At 43.6% G+C, this 13,801-nt stretch overlaps 3 protein-coding genes across 3 annotated transcripts in view; 1 reads left to right on the forward strand and 2 right to left on the reverse strand.

Moving 5' to 3' along the window:
- The window catches only part of LOC309550774 (uncharacterized protein), a 461,615-nt gene that overhangs the window by 340,912 nt on the left and 106,902 nt on the right, over positions 1-13,801 (reverse strand). The gene's annotated exons all lie outside the window — the stretch shown is intronic.
- Positions 1-13,801, forward strand: part of LOC309550268 (uncharacterized protein) — a gene marked incomplete at both ends in the record, with an annotated part of 461,917 nt that overhangs the window by 95,546 nt on the left and 352,570 nt on the right. The window lies entirely within an intron of this gene.
- On the reverse strand, positions 5,370-9,096 carry LOC309549893 (uncharacterized protein; the record flags this gene model as incomplete). The annotated part of the gene is made up of 3 exons (XM_082250384.1): positions 8,895-9,096; positions 7,702-8,129; positions 5,370-5,390 (listed from the first exon to the last, which is right to left on the reverse strand). The coding sequence occupies exons 2-3, from the start codon at positions 8,113-8,115 to the stop codon at positions 5,370-5,372; spliced, it is 435 nt and encodes a 144-aa protein (XP_082106510.1). The 5' UTR covers positions 8,116-8,129; positions 8,895-9,096.

The raw sequence follows: 13,801 nt of genomic DNA on the forward strand, positions 1-13,801 counted from the left end.
CCTGCCAGTCCTTAGTAACGTAATGTGCTGTTATTGTAACATAGGACTCCGTTGTGACTGAAGTCCATGAATCACACGTTATTGCGACTCGACTGGCTTGGTTCATTGACGCAAGTACCTGAGCTTTGGTGTCGTGGTAGAGTGCAGGTTTAACGTTTTCTGTAAAGTGACTGCGTGATGGGATCTTATAACGTGGCTCTAGCGTCTTCACAAGGTAGCGAAACCCGGCGTTGTCCACAACTGAGTAAGGCCGTAGGTCCTTGGCGATGAAAGCTGCCACAGCTTTGGTTAGTTTCTTCCCTTTTTCTGAGTTGGGCGGATAAGTTGACAGTATGGCATCAATTCTTGGCTGATCTGGGTCTAGTCTTACCTTGGCAGTGGCACTGCTGGTGGCGACAGGTGTTACTAACTCAGAGTGAAAACGGCTAACATGGTTTCTCAAGTTCGTAGTATTCCCTAGGTATTTAATTTTTGTGTGACAGGCTTTACATACGGCGTGTGTCTTTTCCAACTCACGCTTCCCTGTGTGTTCGTAAAATCCGAAATGTGCCCAGATGTTTGCTCTTAAAACGCTAGGTGCATTTTTTATCTCTCGATCTTTTTCTCCTTCTGCCATTACCACCATACTACCACGTATGTGACGGAGACGGATGACGTAAGTTGCCAAACTCTGTCAGTGTTTAAAAAAAAAAAAAAAATACCACTTGTAAACTAAGCCGCAACAAGTCAACCAAGCAACATCTTTCATAAAATATGACTGTCTGTCTGTCAGACTCCCTCTTATGCATGCACTGAGCCAAAACCCCCGGGGCCCCCCTTACCCCACAGCTGCCTGTGACAGTGACACTGACAGAGACCCCCCTCCCCCCACAGCTGAGCTGACAGCCGGACACACTGACAGAGACCTGGATGTCCCACTGTCCCACACCTTCCCCAATCCCCCACAGCACTGACAAACACTGAGAGTGAGTCCCCCCCTTGCCCAGACCCCCACAGCTGACAGTGACACTGACAGAGACCTGGATGTCCCACTGTCCCACACCTTCCCCAATCCCCCACAGCACTGACAAACACTGAGTGAGTCCCCCCCTTGCCCAGACCCCCACAGCTGACACTGACAGAGACCCCCAGGCCCCCACTGACACTCAGAGAGAGCCCCCCTGGCTGCCAGACTGCCACAGCAGAACAGTACCCCCGGGCCCCGACCGACCGTCCCCTGTCCCAGCCCCCCCATCAGACATGTGCTGTGCTGCTCTGTGGCGGGCGGCTGGCGTCACTGGCAGTGGCGGAGGCTGGGCCTGGGATGGTCGGCTACGGTGAGGCTGGCGGCGCTGGCTGGCTGCGATGGGGACGCACTTGGGGCTCCTCGCTCCTGTGCTGTGGAGTGTGGACTGGCTTCTGGCTTGGCTGGCTGGCTGGCTTCTTGGCTGCAAGGCCGCAGGTGGGACGCCGATACACGCGGGGGATGTCTTGCTGCGCCTCGGCCCGGGTCAAAGAGACGGAAGGGGAGGGGCGGAGCCTTTTTATTAAGCTCCCGCCACTAACCCACCAATCCGCTGCCGATCTTGTGACTTTTTCTCCCTTGCGCGATAGGGCGTGGCTGCGGCTGATGACGTCATTTCCTAATCGATTATGCCGGCAACCCGCATCGATGCAGAATCGCGAAGGGTCGAATCGCGTTGCATCGATCTTTCGATTATATTCAGCAGCCCTAGTCACAGGCACACAATTTTATTACTGGACGTGTTTGGTATCTATTTACTCATCACACCTCATCTTTTATATTTTACCCAAACATTGTGTATAATGTGTGTGTGTTCCCACCCATGGAGGTGGGAGGCATATAGTTGTGGTGAGCGCCCCCCAGAGGGGAGAAGAATGACACGAGCACTAAGTGGTGTTTATATAAGGAAGCGGAGAACTTTCCTCACACTTATTAATGGACTTTGTTTGAGGAATGTTTGGAATGTGATGTTTGCACATCTTTTCACTTTTTTTACTGTTTATATATTTTCATCATGGCGCCAATGTGAATGGAGAGGTGTTGTTGTGGTTATTACACTAATTTTCCACTATTTTATGAATAGCAAAGTATTGTAGAAAAGATCACACCATAGAAAATGGGGGAAAAGAGAAAATAAACCTGGATATGAAGGTGACATTTGTGTACAAGGAACACCTTAACAATTACCACCATTTTATTCTCCAGGGCCTCTGCTTTCAGAAAATATATGCTTGGGGGTTTTATCCAATCTTCAGGCCCAAAATCTGCATTTTACCATGTGTGCAAAAATAATGCAAACACAGCACTGGCAGTGAAAGGGTTAATGTGAGCTTGATGGGATCACTCTGCTGTGGTCACATTAGAGCTCCCCCTAGCTGCAGCCTGGTAATAACATTGCTAGGAGGTCTATTCATTTATCTGCTCCATACTTCCCATCTTTATATAAACGTCTCCTGACATTTAGGGGTCTATTCATAAATAATTTACATAGTAATCTGCCCGGTGACAATGCATGTACATTCCTTCTGTGTGAATGGGGGTATTGGAGGAATGAAGTGATCTGCTGAGCTGGGTGAAAGTTTTCCATCAAATGAAAATAAACAATGTTACATTTGTTCATTAGATGGCACTAACATCTATCATACTTGGCGCCATCTAATGGCCAAATGCACATTTTCAGGTTTAAATGAATGGTTGCTGTATTATTGTTGCTTTGATGACGTTCTATCCTTCAGTGTGTACTGAACTCACCAGTGTATGAGGAGGACCTCAGATGTCTGTATGAAGCCATGCCTGGCCAAGAAACTAATGGGTCTATTTACAGGAAATAAAAATACATAGCAATCATATAATTTTATAACATTGTAAATTAACATCTGTGCCACTTACACAACGCTTGGGGTACATAGCAAGGAGATAAATGACGGGATCAAAGTCAGCTGGTCATGAGTTATAAAGATTAGCAGGATAATAGACATGTGCATGAAAAAATGTAAGTAAAAAAAAAAACATTTTTTTTTACTCGTACAAAATTAAAGTTACACCCAGGCACATAAAATCCCCCCTCCAAACACTTTTTGATGCCCCCCCCACCCCCACATATACACACTTACAAACATAAACGCAGCACTTGGGGCACCTACGCCTGAAAAAATTTATTGTGATACATGTTACATATCGCCGCACACACCGGAATGAGAGCAATAATTCTAGCACCAAACCTCCTCCATAACACTAAACTGATGACCTATAGGGGGCTTTTATAGCATCACCTATAGAAAATATGGGGTACTGAAGTTTGTCACCATTTCACAGGCGAAGGCACATTTAAGGTGTGTCATGTTGGGTATCTATTTACTCGGTGCAACCTCGGCTTTTATATTTTACTGAAAAAATTGGGTATTTTATTGTGTTTTTGTGCCCCCTAAAATGAACTGTGTGTTATTTACTGATATTTTGCGTTTCCTAGACTTTTGCGGTAATATTGTGTGACATAAAGAATTGGAACTACCACTATTTTATTTTCTAGGGCAGTGGTCCTCAACCCTGGTCCTCAGGGCCCCTAACAGGCCAGGTTTGCAAGATAACTGAAATACATCCCAGGTGATATCATTTGCTGCTCAGTGATTGCAGTACTCTAGTCTGCATCTCCCCAAGGTAATACTTAAAATCTGGCCTGTTAGTGGGCCCTGAGGACCGGAGTTGAGGACCACTGCTCTAGGGTGTCTGCTTTCAGAAATGATTTAATGTTTTGGGGGATTTATATAATCTTCAGGCCTAAAATGAATTGTTAAACATGTGGGCAAAAAAATGTAAAACCAACTCTGGCAGTGAAAGGGTTAAAGAAAAGTTCACCTTGGGGAACATGTTACATGTTCCTGTTTCTGCAGCGGCTCAGCGATCCGAGCCCTCTGTGTGACAGCAGTGCGGGGAGAAATTCACCTTCGGGAACATGTTACATGTTGCTGTTCCTGCAGAGACTCAGCGATCAGAGCCCTCTGTGTGACAGCAGTGCGGGGAGAAGTTCACCTTTGGGAACATGTTACATATTCCTGTTCCTGCAGCAGGTCAGTGATCCGAGCCCTCTGTGTGACAGCAGTACGGGGAGAAGTTCACCTTTGGGAACATGCTGCATGTTCCTATTCCTGCAGAGGCTCAGCGATCCGAGCCCTCTGTGTGACAGCAGTGCGGGGAGAAATTCCCCTTCGGGTACATGTTACATGTTCCTATTCCTGCAGAGGCTCAGCGATCCAAGCCCTCTGTGTGACAGCAGTGCGGGGAGAAGTTCACCTTCGGGTACATGTTACATTGTTCTTAAAGAAGAAGAAATGATTAATGTTGTAACTTTTACCCGTATGATTGGAAGTAAATTGATTTCCCGTTAGTATGTGGCTGCAACATGGGCATCCATTGGCTCCACATTTGTAGTTCCCTTTAAAGTGTAACCAAGTAGGCATTTTAGGGACATTTCTACAGAAGAAACTGGGGGATAGTGCCTGTCCAACAGTGGGGGCATGCCGGGGAACCACATTAATGCCTTCTTGAAGTATGTTGGCACATATTTCATCGGCGCATAACATGGGAAGATGTCTGTTAATGATGTCTCTGACTTCTTTGAATTCTGCGCTGTAGGGGGTGGAGAAAGTGAGCTTGGCATGGCGTGTAGTTTAGTGTATAGTTTTTTAAAAGTTACAACATTAATCATATCTTTAATTGTAAAACCAATTATGTAACATTTGCCATATGCAATATGTGGGCAGGACAATCAGGCGTTTACGTGACCGGTTCAATGAACATTTATATAGTGTGACCAAAAACTCCAAAACTAATGTAGCTAAACATTTTAATATGTACCATAATGGGGACACTACAGCAATGAAAATACAAATTATCCAAAAAATCAAATCACCCCTACGGGGGGTGGTTGGGACGACGACACCTTTTGGCTATTATGCAAAAGAGAGGTCTTTTAGATTTTTCATTTATAGACCCGTATACCACAAGGTATGAACTTTGAATGGGATGTGACCCATTTCTATGAATAAGACCACCCTGTGCATCAATCATATATATATATATATATATATATATATAAATATCTTGTATGATGTGATTCATGTCCATATAGATATGTACTTATAACCTTGTTGATAATTTTGTTGATAATAACACGCATAGGGCTTCTCTTTCCCCTCTCATTACATACCGCGGAGGATTAGTCTGTTTTCTCCAGCGGGGAATCTTTCTACTTTGATACACTCGATAAATCACTGCAACACCTGGTGAAGTTTTTATTTTATTTTACTTTATTCTATTTTTATCCCTCTCAGGATGCGGCAGTGCTTTATTTATTTGTGTACCATTGTTATCTTAGATCCACACATACCTATAACATATAAAATAAAACTAAAATAAAATAAATGAAATAAAATAACAACAAAATAAAATATTATAAAGCAAAATAAACGATATACGAGACCAGCATAGTTTGTTTTATGCTATAGACGGTTTAACATCCCACTATCTAGTATTCATTAATATAATATAATATATGCGACTCATTTTACATTCATATACATTTCTCTTGTCTCGCCCTCTATTTACATATGTTCTTAGATATATATATATATATCTATTGGTCTTATCCGATTCTTTATATATAATTCCTTTTTTCTTGTTTTCCGCCCACATACACGGTCAGATGTACATACAATCGGTGGTTTATCCGATGTTACACACTCCTGGCCATTCCATTTCTCTATGATTTTGCTTTTATGGGGGAATGGTTGGTTGTCATATGTATATATATATATATATATATATATATATATATATATATATAGTGGATAATCCATAATGTCATAATGCATTTCATGTATTTACACCTATGTGCTTATTCATGTTTTATTGATTGTATTGCATAGGTTGTTTTTAACTATTTTTATTATTATACTTTATATAAGTTTCTTTTCTCGTTCACATGTTTCATCCAATCTACACATGCGCTTGTTTCTTTTCCTTTTAGGATTTTATATAAAAAAGTTTTTTTTCATGCCCATACACTATGCAATTCGAATTGTTCACATTGTTCATCACTGAAATCAAGATGTTTTTGTATCACCTGCAATCCAGGATAATGGTTTACCTCTTCACTTGTACCACCTATTATCAATTGTTAATTGTTTATTGAATACATGTGTGTGTATATATCGAGATGTTATACCAGTTTTTCCTTGTAATGATTACGCACATATCTTAGTGTGTGAAACGCGTCTACCTTGCCACTTTTTTGCCACATTGGGATGTCTAATAAACCTGGATTTTGACCACATCTGAGTGCAGCCATTTCTTTTCATTATAAGGGACAAGTAGACTGTCATAGGGGCAAGTAGATTGGGACCCCGATTTAGTCCCTTGGATAAGTCGTTTTATCAAAAATTTCCACACCCATGAAACTGTTTCTTACATGATGAAGATCAGCCATGGAGTATATCATGGTGTGCTTCTTCCACACATGTCCACCAACATTCATATAGAAGACATTTTCCACACTCAAGGCACTCATACACCTCGAGGGTTGTGTGAGATCCCTGATGTACAGGAAGATAGGACTTCAGTCAGGAACAATTCCCGCACTCAGGACAGGAATACGGCTTCTCCCCCGTGTGAGATCTCTGATGTGTGAAAAGATGGGACATCTGAGAAAAAAATTTCCCGCACTCAGGACAAGACTAATGCTTCTCCCCTCTGTGAGATCTCTGATGTGTGTCAAGATTTGACTTCCGTGAAAAACATTTCCCACACTCAGGACAGGAATACAGCCTCTGCCCTGTGTGAGATCTCTGATGTGTGGAAAGACTGGACCTTTGTGAAAAACATTTCCCACACTCAGCACAGGAATACGGCTTCTGACCTGTGTGAGTCCTCTGATGTGTGTCAAGATAGAACTTCAGTGAAAAACATTTCCCGCACTCAGGACAGGAATACGGCTTCTCTCCTGTGTGAGATCTCTGATGTATGTAAAGATAGGACTTCTGTGAAAAACATTTCCCACACTCAGGACAGGAATACTGCTTCTCCCCCGTGTGACATCTCTGATGTGTGTCAAGATGAGACTTCACTAAAAAACATTTTCCGCACTCAGAACAGGAATACGGTTTTTCCCCCATATGAGATCTCTGATGTCTGCAAAGGCTGGACTTCTGTGAAAAACATTTCCCACACTCAGGACAGGAATAGGGCTTCTCCCCCTTGTGAGATATCTGATGTTTGTAAAGATTGGACTTCACTGAAAAACATTTCCCGCACTCAGGACAGGAATACAGCCTCTGCCCTGTGTGAGATCTCCGATGTGTGGAAAGACTGGACCTTTGTGAAAAACATTTCCCACACTCAGGACAGGAATACGGCTTCTGACCTGTGTGAGTCCTCTGATGTGTGTCAAGATAGAACTTCAGTGAAAAACATTTCCCGCACTCAGAACAGGAATACGGCTTCTCCCCCCTATGAGATCTTTGATGTCTGCAAAGACTGGACTTCTGTGAAAAACATTTACCACACTCAGGACAGAAATATGGCTTCTCCCCCTTGTGAGATTTCTTATGTTTGTAAAGATTGGACTTCCCTGAAAAACATTTCCTGCACTCAGGACAGGAATGTGTTTTTTCCCCGGTGTGGGATCTTTTATGTCTATTAACATGGAATGTAGATTGGAAACACTTCCCGCACTCAGTACAGAAAAACCTCTTATCTGTTGGAAGGACGGCACCGTCCCTCACAGTCTGAGGTTCCTCAGGATAAGAGGAATACGATAGTCCGGCACTGTCCCTCACAGTCTGAGGGTCCTCAGGATAAGAGGAATACGATGGTCCGGCACCGTCCCTCACAGTCTGAGGTTCCTCAGGATAAGAGGAATACGATGGTCCAGCACCGTCCCTCACAGTCTGAGGTTCCTCAGGATAAGAGGAATACGATGGTCCATTTACACTGTGTGGTGCCGGATGGACATTTGAGTTAGCCGGGTTTTCTCCTGGACTATACTGTGTGATGTCCTCATCTTCCACTTTACAGTCTGGAGACAAAGTGAGACAATCCTCTGAGGTTTTCCTCATCTCCCGTCCATCTACTAAAATAGAAATACAAAGATTATTACTAGACATGAGCCGATTGGTTCTCCAAAAGCAGGACTCCGCCCACATCAGGCAGCTTTGTCTCTGAGGATCTTACAATTCCACCCTCAAGGTAACTAGTAAATGGGTCCTCTGATCTTCTACCAGTTCATTTCTTTATTCATGGACCTTAGTCAGAGAGTGAGGAAACAATGAGAACTGTCTTTTATAGGAGTGACAGTGATGAGGGGATTATAGGACGAGTGTCCCCACCCCTCTATCACTCACTGCCATCTTCCCAACACAAGAAGTCCCGCACTTCCTTATTTAGTCCATAATTTAGTCATGAATAACAGCGGGGCTGAGTCCCACCAGAGGTCAGAGAGTGAGGATGGGGGGAGAACAACCAAGATGAAGACTGGACTGATCCTGAAGATCTCCATCATTGGGTTACTGACTCCTCCCTCATTATCACTTTCTGTTTAAGGTTCCTAAGTTGGAGGATGTTATCACATTATTATCACCATGTAAAAGTCTGTCCTCCAATCAGATCATCAGATATAAAATGTCCAGCTGGTAGGAAATGGGTGTAACAAAAGAGAATCCATATTATGTGTGTATATAGCAGTGGGTAGAGGGGAGAGCAGGACTATGTAATGTACAACTTAATGTATAAGATACAACAGATAGGACTATATAGTATCAGAATTATGTAATGTACAATATAGAGTATATAGTGCAGGGGTCAGGAGTATGTAATGTATTTAATGTTAAGGACCCACCTGTGCTGATCTTTGATGTCCCCGTTATTCCATCCACCTCTGCAGAATGTTGATCATCCCTCTCATACGTCTCTTTGTCTTCTGTTTTAACATCAACTTTTATATCTATCGGATCTTCACCCTAAACCAAGAGAAAGATCAATAATAACATCTGTATGACATAATAATTATTATTGTGACCTCACCAAAAAGAATCCACACATCGTCTCCACGAGTCCACGTTCTATATTCTCCTCCCCACCAACCTTGAAACAGTGAGGGATGGTGTGACCTTCCTGTGTGGAATCCCGGGAATACAGAGGACGGGGACATCTCTCTGGTGGGTTCCTGGTATTAGGTGGCTCCATCATATCCTTGTGTCCTTCTATAAACTCCTCCATCACTCCATACTCCTCATCCTCCTCTTTATACTCTTCTTTAACAACAATATTATCATCCCCGAGGTTTCCACTCTGAATATATAATAAAAATGACATCAATGGTAACAATGCAGATAATGTACAGATCCTAATGATACTATCAGTGATTGTTCCTCATCTACCTGATGATGGTGAGGGATGGTGTGACCTTCCTGTGTGGAATCCCGGGAATACAGAGGACGGGGACATCTCTCTGGTGGGTTCCCATTACTGGATCCATCTGTAGGAAACACACACACTGACTGAATACATTGTTTCTATGTGTTTATCAGATGATGGGGGATCTAGGTGGATCCTCCGTACTGCTCTCTCCTTTACAATAAAGTCTCCTCTTACCCGGTGATGTGAGGGGCGGCTGATTCTTCATCATGACGTCCTTGTAGAGATCCTTGTGTCCTTCTAAATACTCCCACTCCTCCATGGAGAAATAGACAGTGACATCCTGACACCTTATAGGAACCTGACACACACAATGATACAGTCACCATCCAGACACATCCCTTGTCTGTTACTGGATAATGTCCCAGAATTCCCAGCACCGCTCACCTCTCCTGTCAGCAGCTCCATCATCTTCTTGGTGACTTCTAGAATCTTCTGCATGTTGCGTTTCTCAGGATTTAGGGAGTCACATGGAGGCACTGTGATGGTCATATGATCACCTGACTTCAGAAGAGGAAATCTCTGTATTGAAGAACCAATAGGAATGTCATGTTAGAATCCCAGAATCCTCCTCTCCTCTCCGGTTAGGTCTGTGTTTTATTAATAGAGATAAGAGTGATGTCATGTGATCTCCCAGAATCCTCCTCACCTCTCCGGTTAGGTCTGTGTTTTATTAATAGAGATAAGAGTGATGTCATGTGACCTCCCAGAATCCTCCTCACCTCTCTGGTCAGGTCTATGTTTTATTAATAGAGATAAGAGTGATGTCATGTGACCTCCCAGAATCCTCCTCACCTCTCCAGTTAGCAGGTGGATGATCTCCAGGGTGAGGTTTAGTATCTTCTCAGTCATGTGACTCTGGTCCTCCTCCATCCTCATTTGATCTATACAGGTCTCCTTGTAGACGGATAACTTTGGGAAAAGAAAGTAAGAATTACCAGTATGTGGATTTTATTGGTCACACAATGGGGGATGGGGATGTAAGGGGGGTAATAGGAGGGTTGCTGTACATTTAGGAACTACTGCACCCATGGGAACACATTTAGTTTGGACTATTTAGAGTTTGCTACATTTTTGAAGTTCTGGGTTCTTGACCTGCCGGATCAGAAATTCCTTTTTCTCTGTTGGGTTTGTTTTTGTTTATGAATTGGATATAATTAGTATTAGATCTGCAGATAAGGAATGATAAATACAATCCTTCCTTTGAATTGTTTCCTCTGAGGCAGGGCTGTGAGGTCAATGTCTGGTCATCATGATATCCAGGAAGGGGAACTTGCTGACTTTTGGCCGGAGTTGGCAGCTAATCAGGATAATTGCCAGAACTCCGGCTGCAAGGCTCCAATCTCCGGCAGCCTGCTGACTGACAGGAGTGATGTCACTGTCACTCTCTGCTGTAAGAGACGGGATTGGATAGCTGGTGGAGTACAGAGCTGTAGGGGAGGAGTCTCTTCTGTTTTCTCCAATAGCAGCCCAGTGTGGGTAGGAAAAGGACAATATTTGATAGGGGTTTTTCTCTTGGTCTATTTTGTGTCCTGCAACATATTCCTTGACCAGTGAGATTATGAATGCTTCCTTCACTTGCTGGTAGTAGTTCTTTAAGGAGTTCAGAAAAGTAAGTGCAGGTGGGGTGGGAGAACCCTCAGAGACCAAGAGCCCATATGAGCCTAAAAGCCCCTTCTTACCTTCGTGCCTCACAGGTCCCCACAGCAATTCAGCCGCACTAACCTCTCAGAGGTCAGATCTAATTGATCTTTATTTTATCACCATATAGAGCATTGAATTACTAGCTCCAGAAGAAGCTTAATGCGAAACATGTCGAGCAACTTGGCTCAATTAAATATTGTATTTATGTGCAAACACATCGCTCAATCTCCCTGGGAAGGCAGCACATCTACCTGTCACCTTCGGGGGATCGTCCCGATGTGAAGTATCTCTTACTTTACCATGTTACCTCAATAATCTGTACTTGTTCGTTATAACACAGCAATGTGATTGCTATATATTTTAGATGTTTTGTGCATTCACACCTTTTTTGAGGCAAAGTATGTGTTAATTTTGTTTTTTCTTTTGGCGTTTTAAAAGTGTGAATTAATAAAATGTTTATGTTTTATATACCCAGTGCCTTTAAAGTCCATGTTCTTTCTCAACGTTCCTATTTAACCTCTCAGAGTTGTTCACCCCTATCACTTACTAGGAGGCCGCCAGAGTCCTTCTGCTACACTATCCCCCCTGAAATCAACCCTCAGAGGCTCTCAGAGTCCTTTAGTCCCACTAATTCTTCAGAGGTACCTCAGCTCCTCTAGTTTACTCAGAACCAGTGGCTGAACTACCGCCGTCGTGAAATTCACATAAAAGTCACACCTGCGATCTGGCCCAGGTGTTACACCAATGTGGGGGGGGGGGGGGGTGGCACCAAGACCGCAGGAAGGATCCTGTTACCGGAGTAAAGAATCCCGGGATTAGTGGAGGCTCCTCCAGTGATCGCTGTAACAGACCCAACCGAGACAGGGACTTTTGTAGAGGACTAGAGGCAAGCCTCCTACCCACTGATTATGGCACATTGAGAGAGCAGATCATTCTCTAATAATAGACAACCCCATATTGGAGGCTGATAGCGAGGCTTGGATTAATTCTCTGAATAAAGACAATAAGGCTTCCCTTCTGGAGTGGATGGAGAGGTGTAATATTAATCTTTTACAGGTTAATAGTCAGAGGGAATATGGTGGTCCTCCTGCAGACTGGGTTGGAGAGGCTCCTTCACTTAGGACAGAAAGATTTATCGAAGATATCCCTCAAGAGATCTATAGATAAATTTATTGCACCTTTTCAGACTGCTGGAACATTGCATGAGTTTTGACTCATAGACTGTTGTAGGCTGTTGCCGGACAGTCTGAGGTGGGGTGATATGTGTGTCTCTCCCATTGTGTGCCTCCTAGATGTGAATTCCCATATTTAATTGAATCACGTACAGTTTCTGTCTGTTGGCTAACTTTTGGAGGTTCCTATATGATGAGATTCGTTTAGTGTCAAATCTACCTCATTATCTAAACCAGTGTGTGATGTTTTGGGTAAATATTTAGTTTTATTGTTCATGTGGTGACTGACCTACTTTTGAAGTGTATAAAAACAAAAACACCTGTATTTCTGTTCAATAAACAGTCATTCCTTTGATTCTACCTCAACATCTTGTGTGTGTGTATGATGCTTGGGGTAAAAGGCTGGTATTAGCTCTTGGTCTCCTAGAAGTATTTGGAGGGCAGGAGGCACTGTTTGGTGGAAGAAACCAAGCTGTGCCAGACTTTCCAAGAAGGATTGCTAAGAACAGGTTGTGCAGCGCATTCAGCCTTTGCAGAGTCCCCTCCATACAGAGCCCCCTTGCTGTCCCTGATCTGCCACCAATGTGGGCTCAGCACCCTCCAACATTAGCCACATGGGAAATTAACTGACGGAGAGAGCCTGGGACCAGTGGGTCTGGGAGGTCCCTCATGGTTTCTTGCACCAAGGCCCTGAAGGTTCTAGTTAAGCCTCTGCTCAGAGCCCTCAGTATTTTCCTCCCTCTGACAATGATGGAACATTCTTCATGGCAGGCTGGGGAATGTTTTCTTCCTCCTGACCAGCAATGTAAGGGGCTCTATGCTCCTGACCCCTGCACTCCATCATTGTGTTGGCTGCATATTGTAATGATTGCCCATTGGCTGCCTGTGTGGTGTAATCATTGCCCTTTGTAGGTGATGTATGGTCAGGATGGTCATTGTCTTCTCTATTTATTGTCAGTGTTGTTTGTTTAGAGGAACATATTACTAGAATTTATCTCCAAAATGAAGAGAATGTTCCGGCCCCATAAATGGGGAAATGCTCTGACCCTGAAGGGGTTAATCTACAAATAATAAATGTTTGGGCAGCGCTTGCACTATGGACAAAATATCTCAATCCTCAACACGATAGTTCCAATAAAACTTTCTGATAACAAAGTGTCAGACAACTCCTGGGGTAATCTGGCAGACTCGGATGTAGATGACTAGGTGTGCTGGGCTCTGTAGTCCCACAGAGTTTGTGGGGCCTGTGAAGCAACAGACATCTCTATAGCAGTAAATGGGAAATACCAGCATAAGGAGCAAAAGAGCGAATCCACCACCAGGTACCCGGTCACAGATACTCCGGTGGATGGCGGACCGGATACCACTTAGATATAAATAGAGAGGGCGCTCTCCTAACCTGGTGATATCCGATGTGTTTGGACTGAAAATCACCAATCTTTGTCCAGGAGAGCTATTGGTAGGTGAGGAGGTCTTAAAAAGTGTTCCCAACCCCCGTCCAGATTCCTTAATC

Source organism: Pelophylax lessonae, assembly GCF_965119305.1.
Source record: "Pelophylax lessonae genome assembly, chromosome: 3".
NCBI classification, from domain to species: domain Eukaryota; kingdom Metazoa; phylum Chordata; class Amphibia; order Anura; family Ranidae; genus Pelophylax; species Pelophylax lessonae.